The 19,109-nt window shown below is 49.0% G+C and overlaps 2 protein-coding genes across 6 annotated transcripts; one reads left to right on the forward strand and one right to left on the reverse strand.

Annotated features, from left to right (window-relative positions):
• Positions 1-101: 101 nt before the first annotated feature.
• Positions 102-6,304, forward strand: LOC135808956 (dynein light chain Tctex-type protein 2B-like). The gene is made up of 5 exons (XM_065322207.1): positions 102-742; positions 2,501-2,634; positions 3,125-3,194; positions 5,055-5,118; positions 5,618-6,304. The coding sequence occupies exons 1-5, from the start codon at positions 588-590 to the stop codon at positions 5,663-5,665; spliced, it is 471 nt and encodes a 156-aa protein (XP_065178279.1). The 5' UTR covers positions 102-587; the 3' UTR covers positions 5,666-6,304.
• A 148-nt stretch (positions 6,305-6,452) lies between these two features.
• LOC135808954 (uncharacterized) lies at positions 6,453-18,839 on the reverse strand. 5 transcript variants are annotated; one of them, XM_065322204.1, is made up of 5 exons: positions 18,621-18,839; positions 9,491-9,932; positions 8,592-8,639; positions 7,695-7,874; positions 6,453-6,888 (listed from the first exon to the last, which is right to left on the reverse strand). In XM_065322204.1, the coding sequence occupies exons 1-5, from the start codon at positions 18,759-18,761 to the stop codon at positions 6,632-6,634; spliced, it is 1,068 nt and encodes a 355-aa protein (XP_065178276.1). In that variant the 5' UTR covers positions 18,762-18,839; the 3' UTR covers positions 6,453-6,631. The 5 variants fall into 5 exon arrangements, 3 of the variants coding, with proteins under 3 accessions (XP_065178276.1, XP_065178277.1, XP_065178278.1); XM_065322205.1 differs by lacking the exon at positions 18,621-18,839 and adding an exon at positions 18,027-18,241; XM_065322206.1 differs by lacking the exon at positions 18,621-18,839 and adding an exon at positions 12,307-13,331.
• Positions 18,840-19,109: the final 270 nt, after the last annotated feature.

Raw genomic sequence — 19,109 nt, forward strand, 5'->3', positions numbered from 1 at the left:
GTGCCTGTTGCGCGGCTAGCATGCAAGTAGATCTACGTACTGAAGACAAGAAGCAAGCTGCCCTCGCGCGTAGTGATGAATGCGAAGCTGGCATCAGGAAGATACTATTACTATTACTTATTAGTATTACTACTTTACAAGTGCCTGTGCTCTGTGTTCCGGGGTGTGCACCAGTCTTTGCTTTGAACGTTTGATCTGCGCCTCTGCCTCCTTCAAGTAACCAAGGCTTCATGCTTCACTTTTTAGTCTTCGCTATTTCCCCAAGCCCGGGGACAGCCGAGAGAGGGAGAAACGACGCATAGCGGCTGACTGGGCACAGCACTGAAGATACCAGCAATACGCTGTAGTAACTGTTTATGATTGCATTCCTGTCGATCTTGCAGAGCTGGAGGAATTCTCATCAGGGAGTTTCTTGCTCCTTGGCTAGTATTACTGAGTTAGTGCGACCCAGGGCCAAGAACTGATTGATGACTGCTGTACTAGACCGTCTCAAATTGTAACTGACTCAGTATCCCACCATTATCGATATTTCATTCAAAGTGACTGACTCCTGAATCCTGAAATAGATCGGTAACTGAGTGGCAGCAATGAGTGCTAGCAGTAGTGATGCAGAAAGCAGTGGTGGGAGTCTTGAATCATCCAGGGCGGCTGGAGCTGCAGGTGAAGCAGATGCCAGGAAAGTGGTCGACGACAGTTCCACAACACGGAACACCTACACAATACGACCTAACTTCCACCTCAAGTGAGTAGCATTAGCAGCTGCAGCAGCAGCATGCCCACCATAGCTGCACTTATAGTGAACTTGCCCAGGATTTTTTTAATGTTATGAGACTGACAAGACCATGCGCTGTGATATTCTATAGTCATGCGCGTCAAAGGAAATAGTGCCTAAATCCTGACATCACGAGTGTGATCGCTGGGTGGTGTGCAGTCACGGACCCAGTGCGCACACTCCTGTACACAGGTGCAGGATTATGCAGGACGCTAACTTCTTCATGCGATTGGATAGCTCATTGAGCATAGCTGTAGTACAGGCATAGATCAACCCACTGTAGTCTGTAATACACGTGTAATACACGTGTAATACATGTACATGTAGTGTGCCAGTTTGAGCTAGCCATGGTGAGCAGAGCATGTTGACTAGCCTGATATCCCAAGCCAGGCACCAAGTCCAAGGTAATGGTTGCTTAGAACGGGAAAGGGTTGCCAGTAGAGAGGTTAAGATGCACTTCACACGCATCGGGCGGACGTGTGTAGGCGGTAAACTCCCCACAAGGTCCAGCCACACAAGACGCGGTACCTGAAACCACACACGTGTGAGGCCTCACGCATGTCGGGCCATGCCTGGGTAGTTTTTGGCGCTTTTCTTGCATTTTTGTCATTCATCCGACATTGTGATCGCATGCATGTTACGGAAAGCCCTACATCAACAGTAGGGGTGAAACGAGTATCTATTTTGACCAATCGATCACTCATTCACAACATTCGATCAAGTATCCGATTATTTTGAGTATTTATCAAAATTCAAAAGCGCTAGATTCGTGAGTTTTCGACCAATTCGGAAGAAAGTATCTGTGAACGTAGAACAAAAGTCGCCAACGTCTTGTACAGAGTGTAAAGTAACGATTTTCATCAGATTTTCATATCTCACAACTAACTAACGTTACTTGCCGTGGTGATCGCATCGTCCAAGTCATAAAACACTGACTCAAAGACATGCATGCACACCAGGGGACGAGCGGTACAACAGAAACTTTTGAAAAATAGAATGCCAATACAAAAAAAACCATCGAGTGCAAACTTTCGAGTACTCGCTCGTTTGAATTTTTCGAGCAATTACTCGAATATTCGAACTAATCGTTTCACCCCTAATCAACAGCAAAGCACATCTCACACGTGTTGATGATTTTATTTTGTAGGCTTGTGTAGGTTGGCTCGCAAACGCGCGCGCGCACACACACACACACACACACACACACACACACACACACACACACACACACACACTTCCAAGTGCATACCTTACGGTTTCTGATTACGAAATAATTGTGTAGCCTGCGTGATTTCTTGACCTGAGGGCACAGACACACGTGTTCGCATTCAGGTCGAGTGGTATCTCAATCCCTCTACTTGCAAGTAGTATAGAATACATGCTGCTTGGGTTGTCTTTAAACTGCACACCCATACCATACCATTAGTGTATAGCCGCGGTTGTGAAGGATGCACGTACTGTTGTGGACATTGATATCCGTTGAGAAGTCAAGCAGCCTTGGGGCGCTGGCCTTGCAGCCGTGAGCACTGCTGGTCCATTTTCACAGTGTGGACGACAGTGTGTACACGCTATGGCAGTAAGGACGCAGGCCCCGGTCAATCCACCGGATTTCAATGTCCCCAGCAGTACAACCGACCACCTCAGTGGTCAGTAATATGAAACTTTGTGACGGGTACATGCATGTCATACTTGTACTTTGGTGATTGTTGTGATTGACCGCATTCGAAGGTTTCGCCCCGCTGCAATCAAGGATATACTGAGAACTGTTCTGTACGAGGAGCTTAGCGACAAGGAGTACACTGCTGAGGATGCCAAAGAATGGAGCCAGAAAGCGGCTGATCTTATTCGCCAACGGCTAAAAGGTAACATGAACTTCTTCTCTTCCTCAAGAAACAAAAAAATCTGTGATTTGGATCAACCTGTCAATTATAGTCTCTGTGCTAGCACTTCAAGGAAGTATGTCAATTGTCAACTCGTTGTCTTGAACTGTATTTTTTCCACTAAACCAATTCATCTGAGCACAGTAACTCCTCATATGAATAGAAAACGTCATGAAGTTCTTGTTTCTGGAAGAAGTATACATCTAAGTAGCTATAGATGTGATGAGGGTAGCTGTGGGGGGGGGGGCTACTTTGTACCTGCTTTGTGCACATCAAATCTGGTCAATAGTGGTTGCTCTTGGTCCTTTTATCACACTTCCGTGCACTAAAGCCATGCTCGCACCCATCTTCTTGTTGTCGTCATTGTCATCGTCATCACTGTCATCGTCGTCGTTGTCACTGTTGTTATCATTGCTATCCCATTGTGTGTTGTTGACTGTGTTGCCCTTGTTGTTGATAATCCTGTGTCCAGATCTGGAACTTGATCGGTACAAGTACGTGGTGCAGGTGATTGTTGGAGAACAGAGAGGACAGGGGATCAAGTAAGGCATTGAAATACGGTAACCTAATTTCTGAAATTTGCCGAAAGGTGCATTCCTCCTCATTGCTAGGATACTATGCTCAAGCACATAGTTGGCCAAGTGGCTAGGGCATTGACCTTCCAAACGTGAGGTTATGGGTTCGATTCCCAGTGTGGCTGAAGATTATTTACACCCGCAAGGGATCCATGTGGGGTTGGGTGCCTGACTTTCGCTGGGGAGGCAATTCTCATCCACATGCGTAGAATTCTGTTACGATCATTGTGGAGGGGATGATTATAATTATATCATGCTACCATTGCCGATGGAAGCAGATGTACTGGATTATAACCGCACAGCCATAGTGTGCTACACTACGGGTTCAGAAATCAGGCCTTTATGCGAAACAATATAGTTGTCGCCGGGGGGGGGGGGGGGGGGGGGTGTCCAGACGATGGGCTTCTCCGACTCTCACGTTCACACAATCATCACACACCTCAGGACACTGACGGAACGGATTCAACTTAGCTCCAAGGAGAGTTTCAGGTAAAAGCAACAAGAAGGACAAGAGTGTGTACAGTATTGGGGGGGGGGGGGGGTTAAAGGCGCATGCGTGCAGTGGCGCAACCTGCACACTGAGTCCGCTCGGACGCAGCGCCAAAAGGGGACCTCGTAAAGTTAAAAAAAAAAAAAAGTAAATTATCGTATCCGTTCCCGAAGGGAACTCACGACGGCCGCTAACACCCGATAAACCCTAGTAGAGGTCACAAATATACACACGGACAACATAATGAGAAATTGCCCCCCCCCCCCCCCCCCCCCGGCTGAAACAATGCAGAAAAGAAAGGCAAAGTACCGGTACCTGTGGCAAATGAGTAGACATCGGGCGCAGGTTTCACAGTGCATTATAAAGCATTCCCAAATTAGGTGTTTGCAGTTCTAACATGTTGTCAGGTACAAGGACTTTATTTATTGCCGCCTCGCCATCGTAGAATAAAATATAAAAATATATTATATTTTTAATGATAATTATTTTTAAGGCAGGCATAGTGGGATGGTCTAAGACCATGATTGAGAAACAGAGGGTACCAGGTTCAAGTCCTGCTTGGAAGCGGAAGGATTTTTTCCAGCCGTGCTGCGCCCCACAGTTAATTGGGAACTCGTGGCCTGGCACGAGGGAAACATGGATGCAGTGAATGGGATTTCGGTCTTTGACCACTTGTGGGGGGGGGTCTGATCTACTCACCTCCCACCGCTTAGGGCCGGGTTCCACTGCGGCTCCGCGGCTCCGCGGCACTTGGCTGCATGCAGCGGAGCAGCGCGGTTCCACTGTGACTCGCCATTCGCGGTACCGCGGTCGTGGTCCACACTTTTTGATGATGTTTCACCTGCCTGCGCGCGCGCGCGCGCGCGCGCGAAATCAAACAAATCCTCGTGTTTTGGCCTGCGCAATGAATAATTAAAATTTGAATTTTAAAATTCTGGCGTACAAAACAATGCAAAGTACGGGAAACAGGTCGAGCCGCGACTGCGGCTCGCAGTTTTTGGTCAAGAATCGTAGCAAAAGCTCGCGGTGAGCCGCGGACTCGCTGCTCCAGCTCGAGCCGCGGTCACTATGGTAATGATGACGTTTCAAGCCGCGAAAGACGAGCAGCGGGGCAGCGGAGCCGCAGTGGAACCCGGCCCTTAGGAGCTGCATCTGCGCCTTGATCCAAGAGGGTGGTGGCGTTCCTGCGGATGCGGAAACTGGGCCTTTGGCCGAGTCTCACATGAACCGTGAATTTTTTTTTTTTTTTTAAGGACCGTTGATGCTGGAGGTAGGTGTTTCCTCTGATGACAATTCTTGGCAATCTAATATTCCTTTCTACCTTTTTCGTGTTACAGAATAGGGAGTCGCTGCTTGTGGGATTCAGATACAGACAATATGGCACAGGAAGCCTTCCTTGGGGTAAGACATATGAGACATATTAGCTATGAAGTTCACGCCGGCTTTGCTTGGTGTAAGAAGCTCGTCCTGGTATAGAGGTTATGCGAATGATTTCATGGGCGGATTTTCGAATGGGTGCTTAATATACAGCGCGAGTCAGCGGATTTTCTAGGCTATGTATGCAGCATGAGTTGCTAGTGCAAGACTTAGTGCAGCGCTGTGCCGCGACGTCAACAAAAGCATCTCAACCGATGATGTAGCCTCTATGATACTATAGGAGAAAATGGTAACATTCCACAAGTTACATTTCATGATAGGGCATGCAGCCAATTCCTTGCTTGTAAGCAAAACCTACAGTGAATATCACCAACATCTTAGCCTCACTTTACGTAAGTCCCACCGGACATTGTCCTGTACTCAGTTTTCAACGCACATTGAGGTGTACAATGTACAAACGTGTACATGGCATAGCACTGAAGCATTGTATGCACATCACTCTCTACTGCGTGTGACATGCTAGGAAACTCTCTTTGGCGTTGCATTCGTCTTCGGAGTTTTCCACTATTGACGGATTTCAACTCTCTCGTCTGGGGAACACACCAATCCACGCACAGGCTGTGATGACCTCATCATGCACAAATACTGAGCTTGCATGACAGTACACGTCTCCGGCTTATGTACACCTGGATTCATTTTCCAGCGAGTTCATGTACCCTGTACTGCTACCAGTACTTGTATCTGGTCTTTACATTGAGAATTGGAGATGTTGCAAGGTCAGCGGCTTGTGAAGGAAATTGTCCATTGCTGGCAACTACATGACTGTATGTCCTTGACAGTCCCATCTTCTTTCCATTATATTTCGAGCATGGATTTGAGGACTCAACTTGCTGCATTGCCACATTATGTCAGAGAGATAGTATGCAGATGGCATTGCCCGATGACGTCACTTGTGGCCAGCACGCACACCTTGATCCAACGGAGACATTGAACTCGGATGACTCATACATGTACTTGACCTTTTAAAATTTCCATTGGTCCTCTTGCATGTTTTGTGATCGTGAGAGTAACATACTTATCAAACACTATTTTGGATTTGATTTTGACTCACTAATAATATATTAGTTTGCTACTATAATTATCCAATTCATGTATCAAGGTATGGTGTGAATGAGTCTTCCTTCAAGTACTTAAAAAAAATGTACACTGAGATGCAAAGAGTGTTGAAACATACCGTAACACAGATGTATTCGTCTCACAGGTGAGATTTTCGTCGAGTAACCGCTACATGTACTAATTAGTAAATGTAAACATTTCAGCATCGGATGTAACGCGAGCTGAATCATTTCTCTGTGTTGATAGGCCTAAAAAACATGTCTTTAATTAAAAGAAATCAAAGAAATCAGTACTAGCCATAGGATTATAGAGGTAAGCGTTCCTGACTGGATTGCTTTGTTCATAGTCAACCGTGTACAGCATTGCCCAATACTATTTGTCTCCAAGTTTCAAATTGCAATGAGAAAGATATCCGAACAGCCTACAGCCATGCAAGGGAAGGCCGACGTGTACGAGTATGTTCATGTGGAGTTAGAGATTCTTGTGATGTCGACAATCTGTGGCGCTCGGCCCCGATTTCCGCCAGAATGCATTCAAGTGTGCTATCATCCGCTGCGGCATCACAGGTGAAGAAGCGTGGTAGTGCGGTCGGCCGTACAAATATGAGGTTACCATGTCGATCATAGGCACAGCTAGGCTTGGGCGGCACAATGTTATGGTGCTTGCTCATCGGATCCCCTGTTTGAAAATAGCACAGTTACTTCACACTTGTCACATGACCACGTGCAGTACACTAACCAGCACATCAGACTGACATGGTAACAATGGGCAATGCCTCAGATGATCACACTGGTTAGCCACATCAATCACGTAAATCGGATACTTCTGAAGGTACTCAGAGCAACTCTGCTGAACGGGGACACTTCATGAAAGTGTTCACAAGCACTTTAAAAGCATGTCGGATCATCTCAAGACTGCAAAGTAGGCCACATTACAGAATGCGACATGGGATAGATGAGGACAACATGAAAATTAATAGCACTATCTTCTTTTAAAATAGAAGAAGAAAACACATGGGAACGTGTTATGAAGCAACTATCCACGACTGTAACAAGATAATGAGCAGTTAGAATGTGCGATAGCAGGGCACAAAACTGACAGGCTACAGAGACATTCAATGACCTAACACCTAGCTCTAACACATCTCCAGTGTGCAAACCAACAACCTTCCAACTTGGAAGGTTTAAAGTTAGGTAGGACAAAAGAGGGGAAGGTGAGCGCAGCGGAAATGTGCACAAGCTAAGTCCCACAGCAACAAAGCCGTGGATACAGTTGTTGCTTCATAGCTCGTTCTCATGTCTTTTCTTCTTCTATTTTACGTTTAATACTGCCTCATTATTCGAGCTCAACTATCTTCTTTTGTTCGATGATGACATGCTCCATGGCATGTCCACACAACCGGCATGTGCATGTCCATGCGGTGGCATACACCAGCGAAGTGCGGCATTCAATGAAAAGCAGTTAGATATACAATAACAACTTACTTGGTTTCCGGCACCAGTGGCGAACAACGCACACCGTGCAGCCCACAGCAGCAAACACAGCTAACAGTGTGCACAGAATAGCTATAGCCGGCACATTGGTAACCGAGCGACCATTGGGCAATGTGCTAGGTGGTTCGGATGCAACGGGTGGCTTGGCTGTTGGTGGTATCCATGACAACACTACAGGGCATGGCACACAGTAAAACTGGCATTTGATCTAGAAAACCGTGGGTATCATCATCGCAAGCAGACGTGATGTCGTACATGCAACTTTCAAACAATTCTTGTGCATAGGAAAATCACGAGCGCCAGCAACATATTGTACACATACATGAATGTATGTGCGTACGCACACACGCAGATCTGCAAATGCATTGGATGTGCACCCACAGATTTTCTCTTGTAGCAACGATAACGGACACGATCTGAATGAGACAGATCAAGACTAGCGCCAGATAACTGTCCAATCCACACAACCTGCGGAGCCATGTGAATCGACCACCAATGCACACTTGGTCTACACCGCACGGAGTACATCGGCATGGAATGGCCAAGATAGTTATCTATGCACACCATGGCCCTACACTTGCTGGGGTAACCAGTATAGACAGCATGCTAATTGAATAGAAGCAGACACTAGATGCACTGCTACCTTGAAGTGAAATTGGAGTTATGTTACCAACCAGCCTCGGCTACTGAGTACTGAGAACCCAGAGCCAACAGACATACCAACAACCTCAGCCATGAAAGCTATAATAGTAACACGGCACACACACACACACACACACACACACACACACACACACACACACACACATACACACATACACACACACACACATACACACACACACACACACACACACACACACACACACACATACTGTACTTGCTCACTGCCAAAACTGGTCACGTGCGTCTCCCCGGGAGAGGAGAAAGGAGACTCTAAAGGAATCAACATTCAGCACACATACACACATACACACACATGTACAGAGAAGGATGTATTACAACAAGAACTGTCCTATTTTTGAAAGAAGGACTACTGATATAGCCCCAGAAGTAGTAGGTTATAAAATGTATCTGCAACTGCAGTTGGTACAGTAGGAGTATCTGAGACGTAGTAGAACGTACATGTTTTTCGATTTTGACAGCATGTTACAAGGCGAGGACGCGTAGTGCTCCTGACTACAACCATAACCCGGTTGGCAGAGTCCCGGTCTTGCGACCATTCAAAATCGAAAAACATGTTAAACTAGCACCAAGCAAGGCTTCTTTATCATTATACTAGAACATACATGCACTAGAACATACATGTACGTATGCAGTGTTGGCCAGTGAAGTCCAGTGAACCGAAAACAGCATTGTTTTGACCGGCTGAAAGCATCAACGCCAGAGTGCCCTGACTGTGAGAAATACAGCGAGGGTTTTTTTGCACAAGCCTTGAAGGGCAGGTAGCTTTGACGCTTACCAGAAAGAGAGTGCACAACCAAGTCGAGGTGAGGGGAGGGTGATCCTCAGGTCTACACACTTTTAAAGTATGATCCAGATGTGATTTAACGTGCATCTGATCTCCAGGGAATACATCATAATTATGTAACCCTTCCCTTGAAGAATGCACCTACTACTAGGCTAGTGTGCAAAGGATGCTCAAAGTGCCGTGGAGGCTGTGTGTGTATGCAGCCCTTTCAATGTACCATCCAGTACTTTGGAACATGAGGGTTACTGCACAGCCCTAAACAACAACATGAAATAACATCGGTCTGCAGAAAGTTCATTGGACGTTGAACACTGACCTGTTAGATTATCCAAACTTCTCGGTCGTACACTCTTTGGCAAGCAAAGGCACATGAACTGGTACTCGTCCTCAGCGCAGTCAAGTGGTCCGCAGCATGATGAGCACTGTGCGTCAGTGTGGTTGAAAAGATCAATGGCTCTGCACGCTTCTCCTTGACTGCGATCGGTATACCTTGGAAATGGTCTGTCAGGTGGACACCGTCCTGTGCACTGCTCCGGGCAGCTCCCCTTGCATGCGTCAGGACCACAGACACACAGCATACCATAATGGCAGCCACACTGGGATAGATTAATTCTCGGCGACAGCTTCTTGTTGCTTATAAATCTTTCCATATCCGAGCGCAGCACAATGTCATTGGCATGCGGGCATGTGGAAGAAGCAGACATTGTAGTTGCCTCAATCAATGGCAGAAGAACCGCTGTCAGTAATAGCTTCAAAGCCTAGTGCACAAACACATAGTGATAGATACAGCTTATTGTTAGCGACACATATACCAGGGCCGGAGGAAGGAGTTTGGGAGTGGTCCGGCGAACCTTTGAGGGGGGGGGGGGGGTCCGAGGGACCTCCCCCGGGAGAAATATTTAAAATTTACGTGAAATAGAGCGAATTTGGGCATCTCTAAGCCTCCAGAAAATGCAGAAAATTATAGTAAAAGAACACAAACACAACTTTTTTTGATCCATATCAGCCATACAGTGCCGGTCAAGGAGTCCTGAGCTACTTCGAAGCACATCACACGTCGGCAGTCGAGTCATGTACCTCTGGGTTTTTTTACACCGGTTTTGCATGAATCGCATGGACCATCCAGCTGGGAAAGTGGTCCGGCCATGGCCGGACTAGCCTGACCGGTTCCGCCGGCCCTGTATACATTCCCTGGATGGCTAGCTTTTCCTCCCCTCTTCTTAGGTCTCATCAGAGTGACTGGCTGAACCAATCACCGCCTAACCTATTGAACAACAAGCGGCATAATTTAATATGGCAGCACAAAGCATCTAAGTCAGAATTGTATTCGGTACAAACATGTATGAATGCACGCCATCACCAATCTTATACGTTTTCGAGAAGTGTAGGCTCTGCAATATTAATTCAAGCGGCGAGCAGTGACACACATGTATGTCGCCGCGTGACAATGTGCAGCTTTGGCTGCGTTCAACCACCGATACAACCCATCACAATTTACCACGAGTTGCCCATGACAAACACCTGTGACCCAGTCCAATCAGTTTACTTGCCAGATTGTATCTTAGACTAGCTCCAGACTACCTCAATGAACCAGGAAAAACTACCCCTATTCAGCAATTCACAATAGACCAATGACGTTCTCAACTGTCTAATGAATGTCTACTGAAAGCAGGGAAAATTGCCTCTTTTCAGCATTAGTATGCTAAAATGGTAAATTGCTTGATAAGACTCCGCTGTTCGAATTCTCGCCGCTTCGCAACACTCATACCCCCCCCCCCCTCAATATCACTATCTATCTACCTACCTGCCTACCTAACTAGCCATTATATCCATCTATCTGTCCTATTGTGTCTGTCTCTCCCTCTCACTTCCTTGTTCACTGGGTATGGGCCGGGCACCTTACATCAGCGTATGCATGGTGCTTATCCATAGATCTACCATGCAATGCTTATCTGCAAGTGATGCAGGGCTTCTACAAAGTGAACACCATGACTGGGTCACGGTGGTGTTTCGCAAGTAAGTTGTGAAAAGAGGGCATCCCAATCATGTCATTGATTCAGTGACTTGTTACTACTGTACATAATCAGTGTACATCCCTAGTCAAGTCTACACAACTGGGGTCACAACTGGGGTCACTATGGGGTCACTATGGGGTCAAGATGATGATAGTTCATCCCCACTCCTATTCTTGACATACTGACCATGCATGTTCACTTCACGACTTGCTATGACAACCCCTCCGCTATTATAATGCTACTTAATTATTGGCAGTGACTATGCAGAGTGATGTACAATGTATATGGGAGTTCCCCTCATGTCATCCATAAAATACATCATGCATGAACATGCATTTTAGAAGGTCACAGTGCACATAGACTACTGTATTCTAGCCACACTATCCCAGATGATACCTCTCATGATTTACCAGGCGCGTGCCCCGTATGGGTTCCTGGGTGCCCGGAACCCCCTTTTTTTTCCGCTCAAAATGCAGGATTTTGCTTCAGAAAAATTTCCCTGGGGGAGGCCCCGGAACCCCCCCCCCCTTGAAGGGCACCGGCGCACGCGCCTGTTTACCCCGGACATTAGCAGGAATGGCACCCAGCCTCTGATAATACTAGTTCTAGTACACCCTCTACATACATGTATGCAGGACCCTAGAATTGCATGTATGGCGGGGGAAGGAGGAACATATGCAGTGCTATTGGCTTGCATGCTTTTTTGGTCAGAATTGCCATTTTCTGCATGGAACAGCCACGAGAATATTGAGAATCAAAATCGGGGAATTGTGTGTGTTCTGGGCCACGGTGTTGGTGTGGGCGCTAAGAAAGACCCTACCGTGTGTGTGTGTGTATGTGTGTGTCTGTGTGTGTGTGTGTGTGTGTGTGTGTGTGTGTGTGTGTGTGTGTGTGTGTGAGTGTCTGTGTGTGTGTGTGTGTGTGTGTGTGTGTGTGTGTGTGTGCGCGTGCGTGTGTGTGTGTGTGTGGGGGGGGGTGATGTGTGTAGCTGGGGCAAATACATGTAGAGGCAAATCAGGACCATCTCTGACGTGGCACCACCAGCAGCAGCAGCAGTTTCTCCGCCGCTGTCAACTATCACGTAAAATCCACAGTAGTTATAGAACTCTCTACTCACCCCGGCAATCCCTGATTGATACCACCGTCCCATTTTACGTGTAGCTGCAGGATGTTTATATGAATGCAGCAGTAGTGGGAATCCCATCGTTGCACACAGGCCAAACGAAATGTCGCCGATCTCTCCGGATGAGTCTCAGTCAAACTCCAAAGCAGTGGCCAGTAGTTGGGTTAGTAAGCAGACCAAGTCCAGGTATTTTTGTCGGAATACTTGTTGAACGCCTGGATCAGATGCCATGCGCCGGAGATAGATGACTATACACACTTTGTCTTTACTTTTATAAGCAACTCAAGCGGCCACCGGCTCAGGAAATCAGGAAAATCTTTCGAGTACATGTAGTCTACTCCCTGATGTTTGTCGGCAACCTTGTAATCCAGCCTCCCTCAGACTCCCCCCGACTGTTCAGTGGTCGGCCAATCCCACAGCGCCTTTCAAGGCGATGACGACGAGTGTACTCCGATGATGGTCTCTTGCCGCTGTTTTGCATGCCAACCAAGAGTTCTTTGCGGGTAATCTTTCCGCTAATCTACCGGTAGTTGAACAGCATAGAGCTGCAGTCAATCAGTGCGTCCTCCTGCGAAGGATGTGAGGCTGTTCGCGGTCTTAGCTCGAGTACCGCTACGAGTACTAATCTAGCAGCGCTGGACGAGGGCGAGAACGTTCACTGCCCATGTGGCCATGGCTGCGTGTCGCCTCTTCGCACACGGAAACCTACATGACTTGTGAAGTCTGCATTGAGCTTCGTCCACCCAAAAGTAGGAAACAAGTGTTTAGTATTGTGGCGTTCCTCCGGGCTCCACTCCAGCAACACGAAAAGCTACACCAGACAGTATGCTGATAACAGATCTGCAAACGAAATCTCCACGCGTGAAATCAGTACATTTCAGGCATTTCTAGATCCTACGTTTCAGTTGTGATCATCATTAGAGTGAACAGGTAACCACCTGGCTGAGCAGCTCCCCTCTCGCCTCTAGCTCTCACAGTCTCAGGGTAGATGGACCTAAGCCGGGGCTGATAGCAATGCAAATCTGCGAACACAGTGCTAGTGGTGTTCCCTGAAACCCGCATCCTTCTTGTAGCGCTTTTGTCCGCATCATTCACGAGTTGGCAGTCGAGCATGAAGACCGAGTGTGCAGATCCAGAACTGCACACTGCTACATCCCAGCTACACCTGGTACATGTGTCTTCAAACGTACATCTACCGCCGAGCTGTCATACTAAATTCCCAAAGGATAGACACCATTGGATTGTATTGTGCTCCTACGGGCATTCAGGAATGGTCAGGGCGACTACTTTGTCCAAGATTCCAATAGTACTCAGTAGTTAGTCCCTTGTGGACCCGGTGACGCATAGAGGATGTCTCAAGCTGGGCACACACACGCACTACTTCCTGCGCAGATGGCCACCATTAGTCACCAGTCCTACCTACAGCCAGCCCCCCCCCCCCCCCCCCCGCACACAACCATCCCAGACGCACGCACGCGCACGCGCACACACCATGTACTACTAAGTAGTACTACTTGGCTTCGTGGCGAGCGGTTGAGCGTTTCTGGGCTCTGATATTGGAGGAATTTCTTGGAGGAATTTCTTCGAGTTTTCGACTTTTCCAGTGCACTAGGGCATACTGCGCCTACGAACGGAGTTGTTCGGGGAGTTTACTCTCCCATAGCATGAAGGACTTGCTGGAGGTCTTGGAATCTCGTTGTTTTCCTCGATATTTCTTTTTACGGAATCACTTTCCCTCTCGAAGCACCATGGAGTTGTGACTCTGCATTCGGATTCAGCCCGTACCGTGTAATGGTCACAGGTGCCACGGCGGTGTCCAGACCGTACACGCGTGATGGAAGACGATGTCGATATCCAATCTGTATGGGCGCAGGAAGCGTCAAGACGTGAAGTAGACGCGCTGCGCAGCCGTGTACGCCAGCGGGAGCGAGCGAAGGGCCACAGCGGACAGGTGGGGTGCTGTCGCTGCGCTGCAAACGGTGACCTGTGCAGAGACTGTAGATGCTGCGGCCTCAAGCAGCCCTGTACAAACTGCAGGCCAATGATGGATGGGAAATGTCGCAATCCGCATCCACCTCGAGCTGATGATAGAGGTCTTGTGCCGATGGCGGCGCACTCCAATGGACCAAGCGACTGTACCACAGTGGTTCGTGGTTCCTTGGGAGGTGCTGACTCCAGCTTGGCACAGCGGCGGGGTATTCCTGCTTGCCCAGTGCCGGTTCTACCTGGACATGAACCAGTGTCGGGCGATCTCATTCTCTCTTCTGCTGGCCGGCTGGAAAGGAGCCTCGATGCACGGTCTTTACCGGTAGCTGACAATGGTGAAATGGACAATACTAGAAATGACAAACAAATTGAACCCTTTAAAACCGGAGCTGATACCAACTTACCTGATGGACAGGAAGCGGTTGATCCGCATTCCGCTGTCGACACTTTTGCTCCGGTATGCTCGCCGGGCGTGTATGACACCGGGTCCTTGCCTGGGGGACCTGTGCGTGGTAATTCGGTACCAGCCACAAGTGACTTACACTCTGCTTCCCGGGAGACCAGGGGGCACACGTCCGGGGATGCTGTTGAAGTGAATACCGCTATGTCGACCTTGCGTGTGCAGGGCTTAGCTGATGTCCGGACCGGCTTGGATCTGCCCCAGCCGGAACCCATAGCTAGCTCCGACCCGTCGTTCAGGCTTGGTGATTTGTCTGCAGCGGAGACAGCTGGAGCCATAGAGGCTGCATATAACAAATGTGTTCACTTTCGCCCGAATGCTTTCTCTGTGCCGTCTGGAAATATTGGAAGACGATTTATCACTACCTTGACATCGTTCTATTCCTGCTTCGGAGATGGGGGATCGTATGAAATGATCGCACTCAAGATTGCAGCCGTCTACCAGATGCTAATGCTGCAGAAGCCGGACTGTGACAATAATAAATATGGTAAAATACTTGAGCGCCGCATGGACCAGTGGTCGAAGGGAGATTTTGCAGAGCTGCAACGGGAAGCGGACACCATACAGACCTCTCTTCTATCGTCCAAGAACAAACATAAACGTGATTCAGTGGGTCCGTCGGTTGACCCTGCTAGGCGTTTTGCAGATTATGTCACCGCGGGCAAAGTGGGCAAGGCGCTCCGTGGCTTGACAAGCGGTGATGATGGAGGCGTGCATCAGTTGGACGACGAGATTGACGGACGCACTGTCCGGGATATCCTGAAAGACAAACATCCACCCGCAGAGCCGATGAGCGAGGACGCCGTTATTGGTGGTGATCCACCTGCTCCACCTCATCCGATCTATTTCAGCAGCCTTGGACGTCAGTCGATTAAGAGTGCAGCGCTCGGTACGCAGGGTGCTGCGGGGCCGAGTGGTGTTGACGCCGAGAACTGGAGGCATTTTTGCGCTAGTTTCTCTGACGCCTCCCAGGGCCTTTGCGATGCACTAGCATCGTGTGCAAGGCGTTTAGCCTCCACGTACGTGCACCCAGCATCTTTGTCGGCTTTCACTGCGTGCAGATTGATAGCGTTGGACAAGCAACCCGGTGTCCGGCCGATTGGAATAGGTGAGGTCGCTCGACGCATTATAAGCAAGGCCATCCTCTCCGTCGTAGGCCAAGCCGTTCAGGAGGCGGTTGGGTGTATACAGCTATGCGCTGGCCAGGATTGCGGTATAGAGGCGGGAATACATGCGATGCAGCAGGCCTTTGAGCTGGATGACACCGAAGGAATTCTGATGGCGGATGCAAGTAATGCGTTCAACAGACTAAATCGACAGACTTGCTTAAGAAATGTTCGGCACTTGTGTCCATCACTTGCTACCGTTCTTATTAATACCTACCGTGATCCAGCTCATCTCTACGTGGACGGTGAAAGTATCCTGTCGCAAGAAGGGACAACACAGGGTGATCCCCTTGCAATGTACATGTACGCGTTGGGAATAATGCCCTTGATACGTTTGGCGGATGAGGCGGGTGCGGTGCAGTCATGGTTCGCGGACGATTCATCCGCTGCTGCTCGTCTTCGCAGACTCCGTCTATGGTGGGACATAATGGACAAGAGAGGACCGGCATATGGATATTACGTAAACCCAAAGAAATCGGTCCTTGTCGTCAAGGAAAGGTGTTACCAGGAGGCGACTGAATTGTTTCGAGACACTGGTGTAATGATAACGGACGAGGGATCACGATATCTTGGCGCAGCAATCGGAAGGGACAGCTTTCTTCAAAGCTATATCAAAACAAAGGTGGACGAATGGATGGGGGAACTGAAGAAGCTAGCAGTATTTGCACAAACCCAGCCGCAGGCTGCGTATTCTGCGTATGTGACGGGCCTCAGGGGTAGATGGGCGTTCCTCTGTCGTACCATGAAGGTACCCGAACCCATGTTCCAACCGCTGGAGGACATTGTGAAGTCTGAACTGATTCCCGCCTTAACTTGCCGTGCACCCCCAGGCGACACCCTCCGACGGCTTATGGCTTTGCCGTGTCGTCTGGGTGGGCTCGGTTTGATTAACCCTGTGTCCCTATGCCAACAATACGACTCGTCGGTTCGGATGACCAACCCTTTGTCTCGGAGAATCTTGTCAGGGGATGGCTCCATCGGTGACTCGGTAGTGTTAATCAGATCGGCCAAGAGAGACGCCAAGGCATCTTCTCGACGTCATCAGAAACTGGAATTCGACGCGATATCGGGCAGTGCGTCGGAGTCGCTACGACATGTCATAGACGTCGCGAAGGAGAAAGGGTCGTCGAGCTGGCTGACGTGCCGTCCACTTAAGAAATATCATTTTAATTTAACAAAGGGAGAGTTTTGGGACGGACTCTGCCTCCGTTACGGATGGACACCGGCCAGGGTACCGTCACACTGCTCTTGCGGCCAAGAGGCAACTGTCGCGCATTCCCTGTCGTGCCCCTATGGAGGGTTTCCCTCCATTAGACACAATGGTATTCGGGACGTCACGGCCCGGCTGCTGGACGAGGTGTGCACCAGTGTGTCCATCGAGCCCTTGCTGCAACCGCTGACGGGGGAGCGTCTTCGCTACCGGACCGCAAATGTGGAAGACCGTGCCCGGTTGGATGTCGCTGCCAATGGTTTGTGGGGCAGTCGTTTTGAGCGTACACTTATTGATATACGGGTTTTTAATCCTCACTCACGCTCAAATCGATCTGCACCACATACTATTGTGTATCAGCGACATGAAAAAGAAAAGAGAAGGCACTATGAGGAGCGGGTGAGGCAGGTTGAGCAAGCCTCCTTTGTTCCGGCGGTCATGTCAGCCAGTGGCGGAATGGGTCCAGCATCAACAGCACTGTACAAACGAATTGCTCATCTGTTGGCGGAGAAGAGGGGTGAGCATTACTCTCATGTTATGGCATTTGTTAGATGCAGGATTTCCTTCAGCCTTCTGAAATCCTGTATCATGTGCATTCGCGGTTGTAGGCGTTTAAATTTTGGTTTGAAATTTGCACCCTCCTGCGGAGCCCACGCTGCTTTGGCAGTGGCGGAGGCTCGCTTGCCGACGTAACCGTCGGAGATCATCATGAACAATGGACTGACTAATTATTCACTTGTCCTGTCTTTATAAATAACATGTTATTGCATATGTTCTTGGTTTAGTTTTTGGCCTTTTTCGTGCTTTGGAGTTGATAACATTTTCCTCACTGTCAAAAAAAAAAAAAAAAAACACACCATGTACACACACACACACATGCGCGCACACACACCTTGACCTTGACCTTGATCTTTCCCATTGCGTACGCAATGATAGCGAATGTCGGAAAGTTCAAGTGAGAACACGAGCGCAGAACTTGGCATGTCGTTTCAGGTTTCCTGGTCGATGAAATGGGCGTCCACAGACACATAGAAGAGGATCAGGAGCGGGCCGTGGAGGTGGGGTGCTACTCGCAACTCGTCTCCAGCCGGGACGATCTTGGCAACTCTCAAGCCAGGTGGTCACGCCGAGGTCCGCCAGGTCAGTCGACTCGACACCACATCTCGCCACCTCTTCTTCGGGCCGTGACGAGGACGGGGGGCAGGCAGCTCGCCGAACAGCAATTGCTTCGGTGCGCGTGAGTCGTCCATCCTGCCGACGTGACCCAGCCAACGAAGCCGGTGGCGACGGATGATGCGGGTGATATCAGGGTCAACACCGAATGTAGCTGCTAATGTGGCCGTTGAGATCCGATCATCCCACGCACGCACACACATGCACACACACACACACATGCACACACACACATGCACACACACACACACACACACACACACACACACACACACACACACACACACACACACACACACACACACACACACACCTGGTCCTGGTTAACACTGCCATTACGGTCACGTGTCCCCTCGCGGGGCCGACAACATGGAAAACGACGCGCGACGGCAGAAAGTCGGCAGTCTGCCGAGAGATCAGGGACCATGTTCAATCGGCACGACGAGAGAGCCATCTCCGGCAGCTATGGATTTGGAATCCACGAGTAGAGCGGCAGCATCGGCCACAGGCCCCACAGTGGGCCTTGCAGCATGAGAGAGCAAGCCGCACACGCTGCACACACACACACACAAGTATAAACAGTCATTATGCTTACACGCACATGACGACAAAATTTAAAGGGGAAGTTAAGGCAAAAATTAAAATTTCACCAGTTGTAGTCTTCGGGGTGCTGAGTCGAATGGTCTTGGTCCGAGAAAGCTGAGACGCTCCCTTCCTACTTGAATCCCAATCGAACTCGCGCACTTCCACCGAAACTGGGTGACTGCGCCCTACGAGATGGGGATTTGTATGCAAAATGTCA

The sequence above is a fragment of the Sycon ciliatum genome, chromosome 2 (assembly GCF_964019385.1).
Source record: "Sycon ciliatum chromosome 2, ocSycCili1.1, whole genome shotgun sequence".
Classification (NCBI taxonomy): Eukaryota; Metazoa; Porifera; class Calcarea; order Leucosolenida; family Sycettidae; genus Sycon; species Sycon ciliatum.